Here is a 20,903-nt window from a genome sequence, read left to right on the forward strand (position 1 = left end):
TTCTTCAGTGTCTCCCTACTTCAGCCTCATCATTGCTTTATTGTAGTAGAGGTTGTTTCTATTTATTTGGGTTCTACTTTTATTACAGTTGCCTTACTTGATCAAGGCTGAAACATCTTTGTTGAATTCATAGTTCATAATCTATTTGCTGTAGGTCACTTTTATCAAATACAAACAGTGAAAGGTCACAGAACATTTAACTTCTCATTTGTAAGAACAATCTAAAAGCTTATTTTTATAACTGAAGGTTTGATTGACATTTAAAGTCTTTCTTTTTAAAAGCAAGATCATCTAGAGGTCATTGAGGTCTGAAGCTTTTCATTTGCCCATCAGATTGATGGTGATTCAAGAGTTTGAATGGGTTAATTTCTGTCTTCATTAATGTTTTGAATAAAAGTAAAGCTCTCAGCAGCATGGTTAGAACTGGAGGCAGTCTAGCTGGTATTATTGGGATTTCTGGGTTCAGCTGAGATCTCAGGTGTTTGGGAGAGTGAAGCTCCCTGGAGTGTGGAGAACGTCTTAGCAGATTTTAGCATCTGCATGTCAAGGGTCCCTGTGGCACTAAGGAATCATGAGGATTTATCTTGTTTTACCTGCAGGTGTTCGTCTGGATCGAGTCCGTGGAGGCCGTCAGAAATACAAGAGGAGACTGGATTCTGAGAGTAGCACTTATCTGAGCTTACAGATCCCTCCCCCAGCTAAAAAGCCACGTATGTATTGGTCTTGAATTGTGGTCCTCTGAGCAACCACTAAATTTGTTTTTATTGGTCCCCCAAAACGTACAATGGAGCAGTTGTCACTCCTGATTTTCATACTAGTAACCAGAATTAAGACTTTTTTCTTATGATCATAGTGCAGAGGTAGATTAGGTACACCTGAGGTACAGCCCAGGTTCTGTACTTATTGTACCTAGGGTTAAATACCAGACCTTTCCTAGAAGATTATGTAAGTCCATTTAGTGATATTCTGATCTTTTCCTGTATCCCAGCTATGCTAACAAAACTGGTACCATGCTGATTTATCTCTTCTGTACTACCCATACTTCTCTAAACTTTTCCATATGCCACCAACTGATTATTTGTGCCTCCTCCTCCCCTTGCTGGACCTACCTGAGACAATGGCTCACAACCTTAGAGTAGCTTCCTGCTTTTTCATCCCTGTACAGAGTTGGTTTGGCATAGGCAGATCACTACTGCTTGCATAGCCGCAGTGTAGTCTTGTCCTGTTCTGACCAAAACCATTTCTGAAGTCCTGTGGGCTTTATAGTCATGTCTTCTCCAGGAAGGTCCTTCTAGAAAGGACTGTTATGACACCTTATGTCACGAAAGATACAACAACTTCTCCTTTGAAATGTGCAGTGACTAAGATCGTCTCCCATTTGCTGGTGGCTGAGCCAGAGAAGATTTATGCCATGCCTGATCCAACCATGCCGGAGAGTGACATCAAAGCCCTGACAACCCTCTGTGACCTGGCAGACAGGGAACTGGTGGTGATCATTGGCTGGGCGAAGCACATCCCAGGTAAATGGAGAATTACAAGGCTGTAAGCATAAACAGCAAAGGGAGCTATTATTTATCACTGTGCTTATCAATTTTGTCTTCAACCAGGATTTTTACATATAGTGGTGGGCGGAAATCACTGTCAAACTGCTTGTGGTGGGCTCTCGTTGGTAACAAACTCCAATACAGCCTATGGTGTAGGTGCATAAATTGATGATTGTATGTGTGTGTGCCCTGGGTTTATGCAGAAGGCTTTGAGATTATATGATAAAGTTCTCGGTTGTAGCTGGCATTGAGTGGCCAGACCCAATACAGTGGTACAGTGAAAGTGTTTGGGAAACAGCCCTTGAGATGGTACGATGGACTTCAGTGATTTTGCACTGCGTCAACATGATCTCGATCTGTTGTGCTTATAGATGAATAAATGTTATGGCAGTGACTGGTACCTACCCTGTCTGTAATGGGCATTCTTGCCCAGAAAGCTTTTGTCATACTGGATACATCACAGAATAAGTCCCATTAAGATGGAGGACATACTACTGTCAGTGAATCTCTAGGCTTCTATGCTGACAAATAATGAGGACAACTTATTGACAATGTGACTGGCCTCAGAAGTTTCACTGACTATATCCAATGACTGCCTGTAATCACTGAGTGACACAGCAAATATCTCACACCTACAGGTGGGATGGACCCAGGCTGAAGGAGCAGACATGGCTTCTGGGGACAAAGATTTAGACTGGGAAGGGAAAATCCCCCCTTGCTCTACTTCCCCTACCCTCACTGCCAAAAGAACATAGGTTGGGTTTGGGTGTGGAGAAAGTTGGCAAGGGAACCTAGGGGATGTCCTTGGGGTTTACAAAGACCGTTTCAGACACTCACTGTGAACAACTCACTGCAGCTGTGAACAGCTCACTGCAGCTAACTCTTGACTTCTGTCCCCCTTCCTTGTGTCAGGAGAATATCTGATGCTCAGCCACAGGATCATAGGATTTAACCTGTATTGAACGTTGTGTCCATCTTCCACTGCATGGGTCTGTGTTCTCTTGCTTTGCTTCTTAGCTTTAAATTCTTCCTTGTTTTGTGAGGCATCTTAGCATGAGGGATCAGTGATCAGACAGTTTAGTTCTCCCATGTATTTTGTTTCTCTTTGTAGCTCCTCTTTTGGCTGCTTGGTAGCTGCTTCTTGGTGGATGCTTCTCTTTTTTTTCAGAGGGAGTATTTCTCCTGTTACTCAAGGGTTAGTGATTTCCTGGGCTATATGGAATATGGACTGTTAGTGGTGGGACTATGAAGGCTGGAGAAACTTCTTCAGGACAGTTTCTGAGTAGAGGTTTATCTCAGTGGTGCCCTTCTTACACAAGATCTGCAGTATCTGCAGGGATTACACTCATCACTAGTGCTGGAATCCATCTGGGGCTGATTCATCACAAGTGGGGTTACAGTGGCGATTAGAGAACTCAGCCTGGATTGCTCTACTAACCCAGTACTTGGGGTGTTAACAGGAATGGTTTTAATGCAATGCAATTAGCTGCTATGGCTGTCCAGTGAGGTGCTGTTGTATGTTCTTCTAACCTTGGCTATTTCTGTTCACACAGGGTGCCCTGCTGTAGTTCCCTAGCTTGAGGCTGTGGGATGAGCATGGGATGCTCAGCTCAGTTCCTACAGAGTTTTCCAGCCTGCCATGGTGATACTATCCCAGAACAGGAGTATAATAGAGATTATTCCTGTACTGTGAAAGGGGCTCTTCCTCTCCTTTCTGAAAGGCAGGACATATATGCCATCATCTCAATTTTCTCTGTGTATTTTCCTTCCCTATCAAAGGCCCTGTAACACAGTAACAGCCATAATTCTGGCACAGTTCAGACCAGCAGCAGTATTATACCAGTGCATAGGAGATAGCTCATGGATTGTTACACAAGGGAGCAGTACAGAAAAACAAACATGATAAAAGACCGTTCATAAAAATCGAACAAAATACCCTATAGTTCTGAAACAAGTATGAAACATACTGAGTTAGGCAGCAAGGGGGCAGAGCAGGGCAGGGCCAGGAGGCTGTCAGATGTCTAGATTATCCATGCCCTTCATTTCTGCCTTCCAAGGGTTTTGAACAAAACAGGATGTTGCTTACTGTTTTGCTCAAAATTTTGTTCGTTTCTCCAAGGGATGGAGAAACGAACAAAAGTCACATACTCCTGCCTTGTATTCTCACTGGAATTAGTAAAGAACAGTGTGACATTAAAGTCATACCAACCCTTCAGGATCCTAGGTGTCAGCACAAACTTCTACCCCGCAGTGTTAGCAAATAAAATCAGTTAAGCTTAAAGACACTCTCCTATGATAACAAGAAAGCATGATTTAATGGTGTTTAACAAATGTTATTAGCTCAATAGCCTTATTAGCCATTAGCTGAAAAGCCATGCTTAGCCAATGTGGAGTTGTCCCCTTCTGTATGAGACCCCCTCCCCAGCACTCACCCTCCCCCCTGTGCTAATTGTTTTTGAACAACATCTACCTTTTCTGCATGCCTTGATGCAGGAAGACAAGACTTCTCTCGAGGGGTGACGACGAAGGCTCTCCCAGGGTAGCTGTTGTGCCTTTCTCACTAGGAAGACGATAGTACTAGCACAGAATGAAATATGGCAAGTAGAGTGACAGCAGCTGTGTCTGGAGTGGCCTCAGATCCTATAATTACATCTCCCTTTATTACCTCTGCTAATGGCCCTCCAGGATGACAGAAATGATAATAAATTAACAGATTATGAACTTCACTTGCCACAAATTATGTCACTTTTTTTTTTTTTTTTTTTTAAATTCTGGGAGCTCCCACTGCCAAACCACTGAAAAAAAAAAAAAAAATCACAAAAAACCCCCCACCCTGAATGTCATATCAGCTATTGCAAATAAAGCGGCTTTTCTCAACCTGCACCTAGGAAGGAGGGAAATGTGCTAGAGACAGAGGCTCCACTTTTGGGAGCCTAGGGATGGTAGTGGAGTATTCTGCACCTTTCAGGATCAGACCTGAGCAAAGCAGCAAGAAACAGATCACTAGGGGTGCTTTCTGGATGCTGTGCCATCAGACAGCTCAGGAATGCATAAGGGCTGAATTCTAGCAATTCCTGGGAGCTGTCAGATGGCGAGGCAGTTGAATTTCACAACTAGAGGTTCTCCAGTGTTATAAGACTATAATAGCAAGTCTGTGATTTTGGCCAGGTGAAATTAGAATTTACCTTTCCTGATCTCAACTTTTATATAGCATGGGAGACCCCAGGTTGTATGCTTTTCCCTTGTCTGTGCAGACTGCAGTGATACAGGCACAGTCCTCCTGTCCTTGCATTCTACATGTGTAAATGTTGGAGGAAAAGGGTCCTGATCCTGTCAGACATTTCAAGTCTCAGCACTGCAGCACCCCCTCCCACACACACCTGCCTGCCAGAGCTGGAGTCATTTGCTACCTGGGAGTGCTTCTGGCAAGGGGCTTTCCCAGGTGGCTAGGGCAGTTGTAGCTGACTCTTCTGTTCTCCCTGGCACAGGGTAAAGCATGGTCTCTCCTGTGCAGTTCCCACCTGCCATAACTGTCTTTGGGAAAGAGCGATTAACAGAGGTGCTGGATGTCCAGGCTACTGCTAGGGTTAAGTCAGTTTCTCTATTTTACTGTCTGTGAGCCACGTCTGTCCTGGATCCTCTCACTCTACTAGATTACTGTTTCTCATTCTTAAACATTTCCTTGGCAGACTGCAGTGAAGTGATGGCATAACCCCTTTTGTAATCCAGATGGGGAATGAAGATGAAAAAAGGCCACATGCCTGACCCAGAAACTGGACTTAAGGCAGCAGCCTAAATGCTGGGCTGTTCTCAATGGCCAGAGCTTGGAGAGGGGTGACCGAAGGAGAGATTTCAGATGCTAGAGACTGTGACAGTGGCTGTGCTCAGCACCATTAACCCTGTCTCAGGGCTAGTCTCATCAGTTCCCTGTGCAGCAGGCAGACCTGGGGAGACAGGATCCCAAGCCTCTGAGCTGCATCATCCTGCACTTAGACTCAGTCATGAGGGCTGCATTCAGGAGCAGCACAGCACTGGCTGCAGGAGGTAAGGGGCAGAGGGGTGAGGCAAAGGACAAGGCACCACTGAAGTAGTCACAGCCTGAGCAAGGGGTGGGATTCATCAGGTGCAGGGCTACGTAGAACACTGGCTGTGCTGTACAGGAATCAATCTCACAGTCACAGAGCTGGATTTGCAGCTCTTCTCCCCAGTAGCCTGGACTCCTCTTTAGCTGTTCCCTCTGGCACTCCTCCCCAATGGTTTATTGATTCTTCCCTCCCACCCACTGCTCCCCTCAGACCTTGCACACACAACACGTGACAGCTGATTGGTATCTGTTAATTAATGTGGCCTGGGGCCTCTTTTCTATTCAGTGGCCTGATAAGGGAAATTGGATGTCCAAGGGCTGCCAGGCCATTATCACCCTTTGCTTCCCCTGGCAACACAAACACAAAACATGGCGTAGTGATAAATAAATACCACTAACCTACCCTTCTGCCTTCCCTTCCCCAGCTGAGATAGTGCAGATGATAGAAAAAGAGAACCCACAGTCAGTCAATATAGCAATCATCAGCTCTTTTGTTAATTGTTAACTTGATAACAAGAGAAATCAAATGATCATCATGGTGGCTGGCCACCTAGGCCCAATGTGGGGCCAAGAACTGTGAGCAGGGAGGGCCGTGGAATAAAGGACTCCTGCTGAGCCTAGCACATAGTCAGTAGGGCTGGGAGGCTTCTGCACAAAGGCTAATGAGCTCACAGGTCTCTTGGTGAGCCCTGAGGTTTAATAAGTGTCTGGGGAGAAAACTGGCAGGGGAGGTTGGTGGAGCATTATCGACCCCCAGCTGAGGGGTGCCTGAGTGTCCCATTCTCTCACAGCCCTGGGAACCTCCAGACACAAGGAACTGCTAAAAAGCATAGTCCCTGTCTGTCAGTGGTGGGCAGGAGCTGCCTAGATGGGACCAATGCATTGTGCTGGGCATCCCTGTCTGTAATGGCTGTTGCACAGTGCCTATCTCTCAGGATCTTTCATGGTCTGCCCTTCAAGGGTACCTGGTACAGAGGACAGACAGCTTTCCTTACCATGCACTTTCTGGTTTTTTCCTGAAGGCAGACAGTGCCTCTGTGTTTCAGCCTTTCCACTTTCTCAGGTGGGCTCTGGGGTTGTCTATCTCCAGATGGTGGTTGCTCTTTGTATTTGAAGGGAATGACTCGGTTCACGGCTGGGTGCTGGTTCTGTTGCTGTGATGTAGGTACTCGTATGGCACCATAAAGGTGGTTTTGACACTGGGTAGGGTTGTTGGCTGTGAGGTGCAGAAATCTGATGGTATGGAGCTCAGGAAGTGATGAGGAATAGAAGAGGATTCTGTTCACAAATGAATTTTACTTTTGAATACATTTTGGTGCTTTATTGTGGCACGACCTGTTCTCATGTAGGCCAAAATGAGAGACTGTGGCATGCTTGTAATTCAGGCCTATGTCATTCCTTCCTGTCCTATCAGAAGCCCTCTTTTCTGCTATCTGGAGCTCTTCTCTGCTCTTTGGTCAGCTGGAGCAGACTAAATAGCTGCAGTACAAAACTGCAGAGGACCAGTGAGCAGGGCAGTGTGGTACAGAACAGTTGCTGCTATAGAAAAAGCAGATATCACTGAAAAGAGGTTATCATTAGCCTTGGGTTGCCATAAATGCAGTCAGAGCATAAGAACTCCTGTTTGAGGCTGTGGGTCGGCATGGGGGTAAAGAAAAGGCTAAGGACCACATGTGCTGGTTGCTACAGAGACAGGGTTATTTTAGTAAGCTTTTTGGGGTTTTTTTTTTTGAAAGCAAGCCAATGGGGGAGAGTGCTTGGGGTGAATCCCAGGAAAACTAAGCACTCTAGGCTCCTAGAGGCTTTGCTGCACACTCATTTGACCCTGGTTGTCATTTGCCTTGTCAGGATTCTCCAACCTCTCCCTTGGGGACCAGATGAGCCTCCTGCAGAGTGCCTGGATGGAAATCCTCATCCTGGGCATTGTGTACCGCTCCCTGCCATATGAGGACAAGCTTGTCTATGCTGAGGACTACATCATGGATGAAGAGCACTCTCGTCTGACGGGGCTGCTGGAGCTCTACCTGGCCATCTTACAACTGGTGCGCCGCTACAAGAAGCTCAAGGTGGAAAAGGAGGAGTTTGTCACGCTCAAAGCTCTGGCCCTCGCCAACTCAGGTACAGCCCTGGCCCAGCCAGCCTTGTGATCAGGGAGTCAAGACCCATGCTGTTATCTGGCCTAGGAGGAAACTGAGCCCACTGCCTGAGACTGTGTTCTGCCTTGTGCCATGCAGTGTCCTCAAAACTCCTCTCTGTCCACAGAGCAAGACTGAATCTGGAGAGCAGGGAGAAATGCGACTTTCTGCTGCTAGAGCCCCAACTGTGCTCTGGTCCCATATTAGGGAGTAGAAACAGGCAGGGGTGGGCTGGCTGCTGGTTTCTGGCGTTAAAAGAAAGGCTGTGGAGCCCTTTGCCACTAGCAAGCTGATTCCAGTGCCATGAGTTCGGAATGTGGGATGTGGGCCACACCTGCATCCACTTGAATAGTGTTGGTCAGTTACAGCGAAACCCTGGTCCCAGTTTCAAGTCCCACAAGAAGCTGTGGGGTTGGGGTTACCTGGTCCTCTCCTGGAGATGTTCAGTGGCCACAGACACTGAATCCCCCTTTAACTGGGAGACAGCGTGGGTATGGATGGCAGAAGGTAAAATAAGCTGGCAAACGCCTGATGTTGCCTGTTCTGTTTCTTCTTGTGAAGAGGAGTGAAGAGGATGAGAGATGCCAGGGCCTGTAGCCCAGTGCCTTCCATCTCAGTCTGGGGAGGGCTGCAGCCCTCAATCCAGCAGGCTGTGGGAGACACAATAGGTGCTGTGTGCTGCACTGATATTGCATAAAAGCCGGACACGTATTTGCTCAGGAGTCCCTTCCAAAAGGGAAACTGCTAAAGCCTACTGTGTGACGAGGGCTCCCTCTACATCCCTTGAGTCTCATTGTCTCACTTCAGATCTTGCTGAACTGCATAGCGCAGGTCAGAATTCACCCTTGCAGTCCAACAATGAGTCCAATATCTATGTTTGGCTAAAGTCACCTTCCAGAAATACAAGCCATATGAAGCTGAAGGGATTAAAAGAGGGGGAAGCTACATCTTCTGTGGTAGCTGACTCTAATAATCGTTGTCTCAGTTTAAAAAAAGGCACCATATCTTTCATGTCAGTTTGCCTGAGTTCAGCCTTCAGATACCGGTCCTTGTTGAGCTGTGCCCTATGAGCCCAGGTCTTTCTACACCTAGCAGTTCAACACAAAATTCCTGTTCCATAGTTGCATTCCTTGGCTATAGATATATTACTTCAGGTGTAAGCAAGTGGTCCAGAATACTGTGAGGCTGCCGTATCCTCACCATTTGTGGTGACCATCCACACACCCATTGTGTTCCTCTTTGCCATCCATACTTCTTAGCAGCAGCAATTTAAAAGAAAAAAAGAAATTACTTAGAGCTGATTGATAAAAATGTTGAGTAGCATCTGTTTTTTTACTGATCCCTGTGGATTTCCACTAGAAAACTCCTTCTTCAGTGATGATTCACTAGCTACTTTGAGATCTGTCATCTAGCCAGTTACTAATCAATTGAAAGTGTGCTTTATTGATATTGCATAGTGCTAATTTTTTAATGAGAATGTCCTGTGGTGCTAAGCCAAGTGCCTTATAAAAGCCTAAGTCTATTATATCTATGCAGTTAACTTTATCAACCAAACTTGTAATCTCATCAGAGGATGAAAACAGGTTTGTTTGACAAGACCTCTGTTCCAAAGTATTGTGTTGACTGGCAGTAGACTCATAGAATCATTTAGGTTGGAAAAGACCTTTAAGATCATTGAGTCCAACCATTAACCTAACACTAAACCATGTCCCTAAGTGCCACATCTACATGTCTTTTAAATGCCATCTTATAAGTCTTAATTGAACTTCTTCCCCCCTCCCCCCCCCCCCCCCCCCTTAATTTTACCCTGGTGTACATCAGGCTGGCAAGGAAATTACCAGATAGGACCTAGGAAAGTATGTGCATCATTAGAACATTTCCAGTCATCTTGAATTTCTCAAAAATACCAAGACTTGTTAAACATTGATCTGCCCTAGATGGGCCTCAGCCAGCAGTTTTAGAACTATTAAAGCCAAGTTATCCAGCTCAGCTCATTTCTGAGAAGTTTGTCCCTAACAGATGTCTAACATCTTTCTGCATAAACAGGCTAAGAAGTCTTAATCATTTTCATATAAAACAGTTACATAATGCTTCTTTTTTCTAAACGGGACAGAAATAGATACTCACTGAGGAGTACTGTCTCCTCTGCACTGCTGTTAATAGTTTAAAAATCTCCAGGTGAAAAGAGCCCCCCCTACAAATGGTAATTTTTCTTCTATTTCTTAAATATTTATACAGTTTCTTTATTGTTCTTAGCCCTTCCTGCCATGGATTTTCCTCCTATGTCCTTCACTTCCCTTATCGATTTTCTACACTTCATAACTTCTGATTCATATAAATTGCTATCTAGTTCCCTTTTTCAATTTCTCATATATTGCTTTTTTAGGTCTAATTGCTGCCTTCACTTTGCCACTGAACCAGGATGGGCAGATGGCCAAGGCTGGCCTCTCTCAACTGTGGGACAGTGTCTTTTGGCAATGTAATCAACTCTTGTTAAGGAACCTGCCTCCTGTCTACCAGGAAGGTCACAGGATTAAACAGGGAGAAGGGCTCCTCAGAGGGGCTGAAGTGGTTGTGACAGGGTGATAGGATAAGTCCCACATCAGGACACACTGCTCTGAGCAGAGACACTGCAGGATCTGAGCCTTGGTGCTGTCACGTTCTTCATGGTGCAACAGAAGCACTCTCTGCTGATGTTGTTCACTGTGCTTTCGGGACTAAGCCCAGGGTAAGCCCTATGGGACAGTCTGTATCAGGAGTGGGGAAACACTGAGCAAAACCAGAGCAGAACAACCAACACTCATCAGCTGCTTTGGGGTTCTGCTTCCAGAGCTGTGAAGTAAAGAAACCAAGGGTCAGGAGGCACAGGCCAAAGCATGTTCTCAGCAGGATGAGAGAAGTCATCCTGACTTCACTGGTTTCTCCTAGTGCAGCTATGTAGGAGTATAATCCACAAAAATCCTGCTTTATTATTCGTATTGAAACATATGAAAGTAAAGCACAAGATCTAGTTTTTCATGTAATTAAAGCCTCTCACAACACACACATAAGGAAGCTAGAATAGGGCAAGTGTATTTTTTTTAATGTAGCCTTCACATTCTTTTAATGCAAGTTATTTTTCTTAGTGTATTTTTGACATGGAGTAAACTTGCAAAGCCTGCATGTATGTGCTTGCATGAAAACAGCTGATTCCTAGAACGGTAGGAATGCAGACTCTGGGCCAGGCCTCAGCTCCCTTGGGTCAGAGACAGGGTTTAAAGCTGAGCACTTAGATTAGCACCTGTGCTGCCTAGACCTGCTTTCTGCCTTGCCTCCCATATAGATAAATTCCTGAATTTCCCTTATCCCTGCTTGGTGTAATTGCTCATGCAACCAAGCTTCTGGGGATTTTCCTCTCTTCCATGCAGCCCTGTGTATATTGACCCTTTGGTTCTAGGAATTAAAACAAATTAAAACAGAAGTAGTAGGAGCTTGCTTACTCTTCACTAGAGGAGAATGGTGACAATAAGCCAACCTTGCCAGAGCTGTGGCTGATCTCTGAGTCCTCAGGGTAACGCACCAAGGACACACCTGCTGGGACTGTCAAAGATAATTCTTTAGTAAGTGCATTTTGGAGAGCTGAGAAATGAATTCTTAATGCCTAGAACACCATGCAAGTCCCAACAGTATGATCACCCATATTTTGACAGAGTAAGGGTGCTGTAGACTTGTTACCCACCCTTCAGAGACAGCAGTCCCTTTTCAGGCATTCCTAGGTGCTCTATCCTCAAATTGATCACTCTGTGTATGGAAGAGCCCTCCAGGTTAGCACACAGCACATGTTCATTTAAGGACATCCCAGACTGGCCAAACCTTATTTCTCCTCTTTTTTTTTTTTTTTCTTCCCCTCAATGCATTTTAGTGCAGAGATGGAATGAACAGGGTTTGGATCTAGCAAGGGGATGTGTAGCAAATTCTGTATAATGAGTCCTGTGAGGTCCCTGCTCCTTCATCTGTTGCCAGAAGCTGCAAAGAAAAGAATTAGGTGAAGAGGCAGTGGGCCTTGTCAGTTCTCATACCTCCCCTGTACCCCATGCCAGCAGTGCTGGAGAGGAACTCCTGACATGAAGCATGACTTCTAGGCCAGCTGACCCTCAGAGACATGGTCAGGCGGCCTCTCTTCACCTCAGTGCTCTGACAGCTGTAAAAATTCATAGCTATTGATTTTGTAATTAACAGTTTATCAATGCCATCGACACCAGCTCACTGATGGATTGCAAGGAAATTAATCCTGCAATGTTATTTTATTTTTTGCAGTCAGCTGCCAGTTTTGAGCTTCTTTCAGCAAAGAGTGGGGGAGTGGGGCAGGCTTTGATCTTAATTTCCCCAATTCCTCTCCCTGTATACTCCCTAGTTATTTAGTGCTGTTAAGCCTTGTCAGGTGGCAGAAGAGTGTAGTTCTGAGGTTCTGTCTACAGTACAGCAGTATCAGTACCCAAAATCAGAGCATGTCCTTTGACCTGAAGCATGGGTTATTGCCTGGTGCTTTTAGCACATTCTGAGATCTGCAGACTCTGATGGGCTGTGATTACTTCTCCCCCTTGTGCCCCTAGCCAGAAGGACATTAAACAGGCTGGAGAACATTCCTCTCCAAGCTCCAGCTCTCGATGCTTCCAGTCTCCAAAATTACTTTTGCAACTTGTCAGGAAACAGATCGCACTCACTTCTGGATGGTGCATGGAAATTTTCCAGAGGTGCTACCTGGCTGGGAAAAGTTGACAGACTGACTTGGCAACATTCTTCATCCTCCCTACTTTTCAGAATCAACCTCTGTAGCTAGCTCGGGACACTGTGATGACCTACCAAACCTTGTCTGAGCTTCTTTGCCTGGTCTCTTAGATACAAAAAGCAAATGCAGCAAGAACAATCCTTCCTCTGTAGGCTTCTTGGAAATACAAGCTTTTAATATCCTCTAATTAGCTTGTTCCTTCTAAACAGCTTCTTAAACAGCTTTCTTGCTAGACATAATATTTTCCCAACTGTTGTAATACTTTATAAATCGTGCATCATAAATAGCATTTACTGTACATGTATCTTATGAAATTCACAGTCTCTAATTTGTGTTGCGCTCTCCATAGAGACGACACATATTTCTAGAGAGATTTTGGTGCTTCAGCCAGCTTTCCTCCCCTTCACTGCTGTCACACTGAGGAACCCACATCCTCACATTGCGTTGTGCATGTGTGGGCTGAGCCAGAGCACTGCCAAACTGCAAAGCCCAGCTGCAGTGGCAGATGATGCAACTACATGTGTGCATCGTGTGTGCATACATGTGTGCTTGCCGTAGTGTCCCTTTGATGCTGCTTCTGGATTCGTTGCCCTGTGGCAGGAATCTATCAATGGGTTCAGTATCGATTAAAAGTCTCTGAACAATGAAGACAAGGCAACAGTGTCTCCAGCTCTGTCAGGGTTGTAAGAAAGCAGCAAGTATCAGCAAGATGAAAAGGAGAAAAACCTTCAGTGAGGCTCTGCCTGGTTAGCTTCTCTAATCTAACCTCTCTGCCCTTTGGTGCTGTCTTCTGTCACCATGACTTACCCACAAGTTTAGCAGCTTGTGTTCAACTCGGATTCCCCAGCTTGACCCTGGCCTGGGCCACTACCAGCTACTTTTGCCTCAGAGACACACCAAGGAGCTGTGAGAGCCTTGCAAACCCTGCTGGCCCCTCTGGCAGCTTGTAGAAATCTAACTGGCAGCCTAAGGGAAGAGGCCTTGCAGTAGGTGCAGGTTTCCTTTACTGAAGCAGGAAGCTCCCTGAGCAGCTGCTGGCAGTCGCTGAAAACAGGGGCATATGCACAAAGGTGGAGCTGGCATCACCCCTGGGCATGCTGGTTGTGACCTACTGGGGCTTTTCTGTCTTGCTGACACCCCAAGCAGCTGCACAGCAATTAGGCAGTTTAGACAGATGAAGCGCTATAGCAGTGTTAATTATTCTTAATGAGATTGCTCCCAAGCGGCAGCACAGCAGCTGCTGCCCCTTGCAGGGTGACTCTCCCCATAAGGAGCATGGAGGGCAAGTGAATGTGCAAGTCACAGAGGCCCCCAGCTGACCCCTGCACAGCCTTGGGGTGACTGGCAAAATGGGCAGCACAGAGGGCACAATGTCTCACCTAGCCTGGCAACCTTATTGTCCCTGAACTGCTAGGGCCAACACATTGGACTGATGCCAAACTTCACAGCAGTAGCACCACCAGCACCTGCCAGTAAGGTGTGTTCTTCCCCTTAAGAGACAAAACAAAACAAAATACCACCATTCTCCCCCCCACACCCCCCAAAAAAACCCCAAAACCACCAACAACAACAAAAAACAGGAAAGAAAGCAAAGAAAGCATCTTTAGCTTCAGGACCATAAAGGATTTCCTTCCCCATGTCTAACTTGCCTGTTTACTGTCTTTTCTCCCCTCCCCCCAGACTCAATGCACATAGAGGACATGGATGCAGTGCAGAAACTCCAAGACCTTCTCCACGAAGCCCTGCAGGACTACGAGCTGAGTCAGCGCAACGAGGAGCCCCGGCGAGCAGGCAAGCTGCTCCTGACCTTGCCCCTCCTGCGGCAGACGGCCGCCAAAGCTGTGCAGCACTTCTACAGCATCAAACTGCAGGGCAAGGTTCCCATGCATAAACTCTTCCTAGAAATGCTAGAGGCAAAGGTCTGACAGCCCCAGTGCCAGCCGACAGTGGCCGGGGAACAAACTAGAAACAAAGATTCAGACAACGGAGCAATCCAAACAGCAGCAGCAGCCACCGCCGGCTTTTATCTCCAATCATTTATTATGGAAGAATTATTTAATGTCTATCTGTCGGCGTGACTGCAGAATCTTATGTACAGGAGGGGGGAAACTCTTTTAATCAGTCACCTGTTTCTCTTTTTTTGTTTGTTTGTTTTCTCTGTGGGAAGTACCAGAATATGCTCTTGCACTTGTTGAGGCGGTCATCGGGGCTCATCCCCTCTGAGCGGTGATGCTCTCAGCGCTGTCCAGGCCGCCGGTTCCCCAGCTCCCTTTGGCAGTGCTGGAGGGGGCGTGGGGACAGAAGCAGGAAGAGAGGAAGAATAGAGTCAATATAAACTTTATCTGCTGGTGTTGTGAGGGGTCAGATAGAAAGGGAAGCAGCCAGGGTCCTTTTTTGTCACCTTTCCAGCTCTAACCATAGAGCAGATGTTTCTTTGCAGAATAGCATTACTGGACCTCTCCTGATCAAATGGCTGCCTCCCAGGCTCCTCTAGCGACAGCTAACATTTGTACATACAGGCCCCACTTCTTACTGGGAAAGATGCTCCTAACTGTGTAAGATATTCTGCGACCTTGTACAGTGTGTCATTATGCCTGGCTAGTCCCTCCCATGTACAATCCCCGCAGGCCCCTGAAGAGGTAGGACATATGTCCCTGAGAGAATGCAAGTCTCCTTTCCCAGATGGCAAGGAAAAAGAGAAGAAACTGATGTGCTGGGTTGACTTGATAATCTTTGCATCCTCTCCTATGTGGTGCTAACTACAATTCTTCCACACTTTTCACCCTGTAGTGTATCAAACCTGCCTCTTCAGCTCAGCTGAGTGCCATTCCCCACTTGTTCCTTGTGGCAGAGGACACAAGGCTTTGTCTGCATGGTTACTGCCCAAGTATAAATACACCCCAGACCAGGGCTTTCCTAGACTTCATTAAAGTGATAGCTCTTTGCCTCCACAGAGACTTAGGCTTACTGCCAAATGCTAGTTAGGAATCAAGGGCACTGCTTTTCAGAGGCAGCTCTTGAGCCTGAGAGATTGCTTTTTTGTGGCAGCCTAGGGAAATAAATTAGAGGGTGGCACGAAACCCCCAATATCCCAACTGCTGTCTTCCCCTGCCTCATCCCATTATCCTCAACAGCAGCAGAAGAGCTAGCATAGATTATACCTGGACCTGGTAAAAGGTCCTCTTGCTGATGGGAAAGCAAATACCTGACCTTGAGGTGGTGGGAGAAGAAGTGGGGGAATGTTTATTTACTCCTCTCGTGTAACCAGGTTCCTGCTGTCTCCAAGACCTGGTTTAGATCTGCTGCCTAAGCTGCAACTGCTGCATTCTCAGTAGCCAGAGAGGAATGTGGGTGACTGACAAAACTGGCTGTTGGAATTCTCTGAGATTTTTATTTTCTAGGTCACTTAGTTTTGAGCCAGCCTGAGCTGATGAAATCTGAATGTATTGTCTATGGCATGGCAGTTGAGGTGAGAAAAAGCCTCTTATCTACATTTGAGATACCGTAAGCTCTACTGCCTCTGTTCCTCTCAAGCTTCCATCCCTTCCTGACTAGCCCAGGAGAAAGGTGGTGTGGCAGAGGAGTAACTTGCCTCCAGCACGAAGCCTTCTAAACCAGGGTTGAGGTGTGTGATCAGGCAGACACTGGGTGTTTGTTTTCTCCTGGAGCAGGATGTGTCACAGCAGGGCTGTCAATGCTGCAGAAAAACACCAAGGGTAGCTCAGAGTCTGGGGGCACTAACCGATACTGACCACTCGGCTCTTGTAGACAGCCAGCTCTTGGTACTTGAGTTAGTTCAGTTCCATCTCCTTTGAGTTTTCCCTACACTACACAGTCATAGCTACTCACACTCATTTTGTACTCATTTGATAAAGGAATTCAGTCTTGCTTCAGACACATTAGTAAACCAACAGAGACCTAAGGGGCAGAAGGCACATGGAAGCTGGGACTACTTCCATGTTCACAGCAGTAGCAATTGCACAGCAGCCTTGTGCTTTGGCAGATACTTGTGCTTTTCTGCCCAGCTGCCTTTAGGAGGGAGCTGGGGAGAAAATGAGAGGCTTTTGATTGTGCTCATAATATCTGTACCCATCTGTGATTGAGGGACAAAAGTGAAATGCACGTCACCACTACAGAGCCAGCTTGTCATGTGCTGCACTCTGGCAACTCTTTTTGGCTGTGGCATATATGCTCTTACAAATGTGCTGGGTTGTGCTATCGCCTGTAAGTTTGACTCACTTGACCACTCTTGCTTCCCTGCCAAGTCCCACCCAGCTCAGCCACAGCACATTGTGTCTCAACCTGCTGTGCAATGGTAGGTGTCCCAAAATGGGCTGGAAAGATCCTGAGAAGTCATTCTTATTCTGTTGGGCCCTGGCTGGAAAGGCCACATCTATTAAAAAAAAAAAAAAAAAAAAAAAAAAGGCTCTTCCATCTTTGTTGTATTTAGACTCAGTGCTGCTTTCCAGAACAGACAGGGACAACTATCTACAGAACATGATTATGGAGAGCTGCTGGATTAGCTTCTAGCCCACAGACTGCTGACTAGAGTAGGGCTATGGTATGAAGGCAACTCCTGCCTTGACAGAACAATATAAAAGATACCTAATGTATTTTCTTCCAGGACCTTCTTTCTCCATTACAGCTGCATAACCTTGGAGTCCATCTGGAGCCCCCATTGCCTGAAGATAGTGTGCCTGGAAATGTTTGTATTGGTTCTGAAATACGATGGGAACTGAACCAGACAGTAATTAGCATATATTAATCTCTTTAAGCAAGGAATGCAAACTCTTCCCCGGGAACTGGGACAGAAACACCTGTCTAGATTTAACCATTAAAAGCCTTGTACCATCTTAAATTGGGAACCAGGTTGGGTCTCTTGGGCCCTTCAGACCACTGCAGAAATCACATGCATCTCTTCCCAGTTATTCTGATCTGCTGTGCATCACTAGAACATCACACTGCCACAGCTGAGGAGCGTGTCCAGCTATGCAGTGAGCTGGGCTTTCAGAGAAGTGTAACATCTTAATGTAGTCCTCTCGGCGCACTTTGAAGTAGGAAATGGGGCTACAGCAACTGCTTGGGTCTTTGAATATTCACAGTCTCTTACAAAAAGGTATGGGGATATGGAAGTTGAGACAAACTAGGGAGTGGGTTCTGGGTCAGTGCTCTTTATGCTGTTCATTTGTGATATAGGAGTCACAGAGTCAGTGCCATACAGCAGTCCTTCTGCATGGGGCAGAAGATGATGGAGCTTGAGCCTTGGAACACAAACGGGCTCTATGACTTAAAGAAAAGAAAAGCAAAGCGGCTGAGGTAAGTGTATCAGTGAAGAAGCATGAAGCCCACATCCAGCAACTATGGTAAAAGCAGCTCCAGACCCTGATTTGCCTGTGCGGATAACAGAAACCACGTACCCATCAGCCACTACAAAATGCGGTTCTTCCCAAGTGACCAGCTCTTCTATATTGGGCACATTCTTCTCTGGGAACAGCAGTGTCTGGCCTGTAATGCAAAACAAATTTCATGGGGATCAATTAAAAGAAAAGGTAAAATACCACACAGAATTACGTTTCTAGGGAAACTTGGGCATTACATCTGGCAGCAAAACCATGAAGCTACAAGAAACACCCCCACAACAATCAGAACCTTGCAGTATTGCTCATGCTAAGGGGGCATTATTTTTCTCTTTATAAGCTAAGTAATCTTTTTTTTAAAAACTATTACAAATATATAAAGTAAAACATGCTGCACCAGAAAATGTAAGCAGCTGTTAGAGGGGAAAGTCATTGAGAAAGACCCTAGAATGTAACTTGTTCAGCTTTTATTACCAATTGGAGCTGAGAAAAAGAGCTTCCACTTTGTATCCACAAGCTATAGTCAATCATGGCCGAAGGCCACTCTGTTGTTCTTGTGGCTGGGTTATGTGGAAAAGCCAGAGAGACAGAGGCTGTGAGAATGATGCAAGGAGTTATAGACAGTCAGTGAAATAAACAGTATCTACTTAACTATTATCTGCTCCTAAAAAAAAAAAAAACACCAAACCACAACCTGTTAAATAAATTGTATTCTTGTGGTACAGGTCATTTCAAACAAAACAAGAAATAAAACACAGAAATGTAAAAACTAACCCAGACAGAGTAATGTTTATTGTGTTTAGGAGGTGCTCCATTCTGTCCCACAGGATGCACATAGTCCCACAAAAGAGGTATTGGGGGGGAGGCATGATTTGTTCATGCTGCACAAGGGGAGGAGAGCACCATACCTCTCACTTAGACATGCTCATTTGGTGTTTTCTCATAACCAGAAAAAAAAATTCTCAACAAGCTGCTGAGTTTTTGTAACATTAGCTTTGCTGAGGATTTGTTAGACAAGCACTGTTGTCAGTCTCTGCCATGGACTGGTGTGGTTCTTCCACTCACCCATTTTCTCCCCACATTCTGCACTTCACTGGTGCAAGAAATAAACATGAGCTAGCAATGAAAAAGCCTTGAAGTTCTTCCAGTGAAAAACAAAATCTCTTAATCATAAAATAGGCCACTGGCTTAAACCCAACAGTGACATCATGAGTGTTGCAAGTGTTACAGCAGCTGTCCAGTGCTTATAAAGTGGGTGCAAGTGCTGAAGTCATGGAGTTTGCATTGATCTGGTGGTCAAGCAGTGCAGGAGGACAAGTTCATGTCTCCTTGAGAAAGCAGAAGGAAATTAACTATGGTAACTGGGGAAGAGAAATGAGAAACAAGGCCCCCAGGTTTTTATTCTACCTCTGACTCTTGAGCACAGACAACATCACACCCAGTGTAAGCACCACCATCTCCACACACCTCACTTTCAGCAAACACTGCTAAGGTCCTTCTTCCAGGAAACGGCACTCACTGGGATGATGCATCTAAACCAGGCAACCAAATGGCCTCTCAGACTGGCCTCAGGAGGAGGAGGAGGTGACTGAATTAGTGGTGGCCAGGAGGAAGGCCATGGGCTAGAAATGAACTTGAATGAAAACCAAGATAAGCACAGAGCTAGAGGGGGGACCGAAGCATGTCAAGGTTTTTCTACACTTAGAACAGCTACCCCCAGCCCTACAGTCACCACCACTCTGATGATGACAGGCTCAGTCTTTGAACCAACACAATTCTTTGCCAAGCTCACACAGGCACTTCACAGCCTCTCCCATAGCCCACCTGCATCAAGCACTTAGGCCTTCTGAATGTTGTATCCATTCACAGAAGGTTTGGATTTGGCTACTGCAGCAGGACTTTAAAATGGAGTTTACTTTGGGTCAAATATAGCACAGGGATGGTCAATCTGTGGCTTTGCAAAAGGCTCAAGTTTTAGGGTTCTGAAAAGTTTATGTGGCACTAGAGTTGGTGGTGTCAAGACATCAGTAAGGTTAGCCAGAGGACTATGGAGAGCCCGTGCCTCACTGGTCTCTTCAAACAGCATTCAAGGGAACTAAGCTTTCCTTGGTGCTTTACCTCTAAAGTGGCAGCTGCCTTCCATATATTTCCTGGCCACCCTTCTGCTTTGCCTAGGTTTTTCAAGGCTTTCCTTACTTTTTCCTCACTATTGTTTATTCACACTGGAATTTAAAAAAAAAAAAAAAAAGGGTGGGGGTGGGGGTGAGGTGTTTTTATAGTGAGCCCTGGGAAAAACTGAGGACATCCTGAAATTTCCTCTTAAAGAAGAGCATCAGAAAATACTGTAAAAATACTCTATTTTCTCTGATTAGAGGTTTCTTCACTAATCAATGTTGAGCTCTCTAAACATGTTTCTCTCCCCCAAGTTAAAGGCATGTTTAACTGCTAGGGTATGTTCTTAAGCTATGAATGTTAAAACATGATTGCAGTAGTTGTTTGTGGCTACCTGCACACAAAATAAAATGAAAGCCAACAAGACTTTTCACTTTCAGGCTAAGGTATCACACCGGGAATCAAACCAAACATTAGCTGATACACAGAAGACTTCAGCATTCAACTTTTCAGTAACAGAAAGCTGGAGAGGTTGTGCTGTGTGTCTGGCTTTCTTTACAAAGATATTCGCTCTCATTGCAAACAATTTGAAATGACACCATGGCAAAACCTGAACACTTGCGCCTGGGGAGTGGGAGAACTAGCCTAGCAGTGTGCTGGGGTGCCTGGAAGAGACAGAGGCTGATAAATGACTAATTTATTTAGAAGCACAAGGATGGTTCAGCAAAACACAACAGCCCTGACCCAAAGCACTGCTGCCAGTCAGCCAAAAACAACAGCCTTGCTCCAAAAGAACTGCAGTCAGTGAGTCTCTTTATATTAGTGCTAATCAGCTTTGAGAGGCCCATCATGCTTCTGATCTTTGTGTGCTTTTTTCCACAGGGCTTGGGTGAGGCTAGAAAA

General features: G+C 45.7%; 1 protein-coding gene across 1 annotated transcript in view; it reads left to right on the top strand.

The window, feature by feature from the left end:
* The window catches only part of ESRRB (estrogen related receptor beta), a 91,115-nt gene extending 71,035 nt beyond the window's left edge, over positions 1 to 20,080 (top strand). Inside the window, exons 4-7 of the mRNA XM_074910003.1 lie at positions 600 to 710; positions 1,359 to 1,520; positions 7,477 to 7,746; positions 14,212 to 20,080. Of these exons, the coding sequence (XP_074766104.1) occupies positions 600 to 710; positions 1,359 to 1,520; positions 7,477 to 7,746; positions 14,212 to 14,456 (788 nt within the window). The 3' untranslated portion in view covers positions 14,457 to 20,080. The remainder of the gene's footprint in view (positions 1 to 599; positions 711 to 1,358; positions 1,521 to 7,476; positions 7,747 to 14,211) is intronic.
* The last annotated feature ends 823 nt before the right edge of the window (positions 20,081 to 20,903 follow it).

Source organism: Athene noctua, chromosome 6, assembly GCF_965140245.1.
Source record: "Athene noctua chromosome 6, bAthNoc1.hap1.1, whole genome shotgun sequence".
NCBI classification, from domain to species: domain Eukaryota; kingdom Metazoa; phylum Chordata; class Aves; order Strigiformes; family Strigidae; genus Athene; species Athene noctua.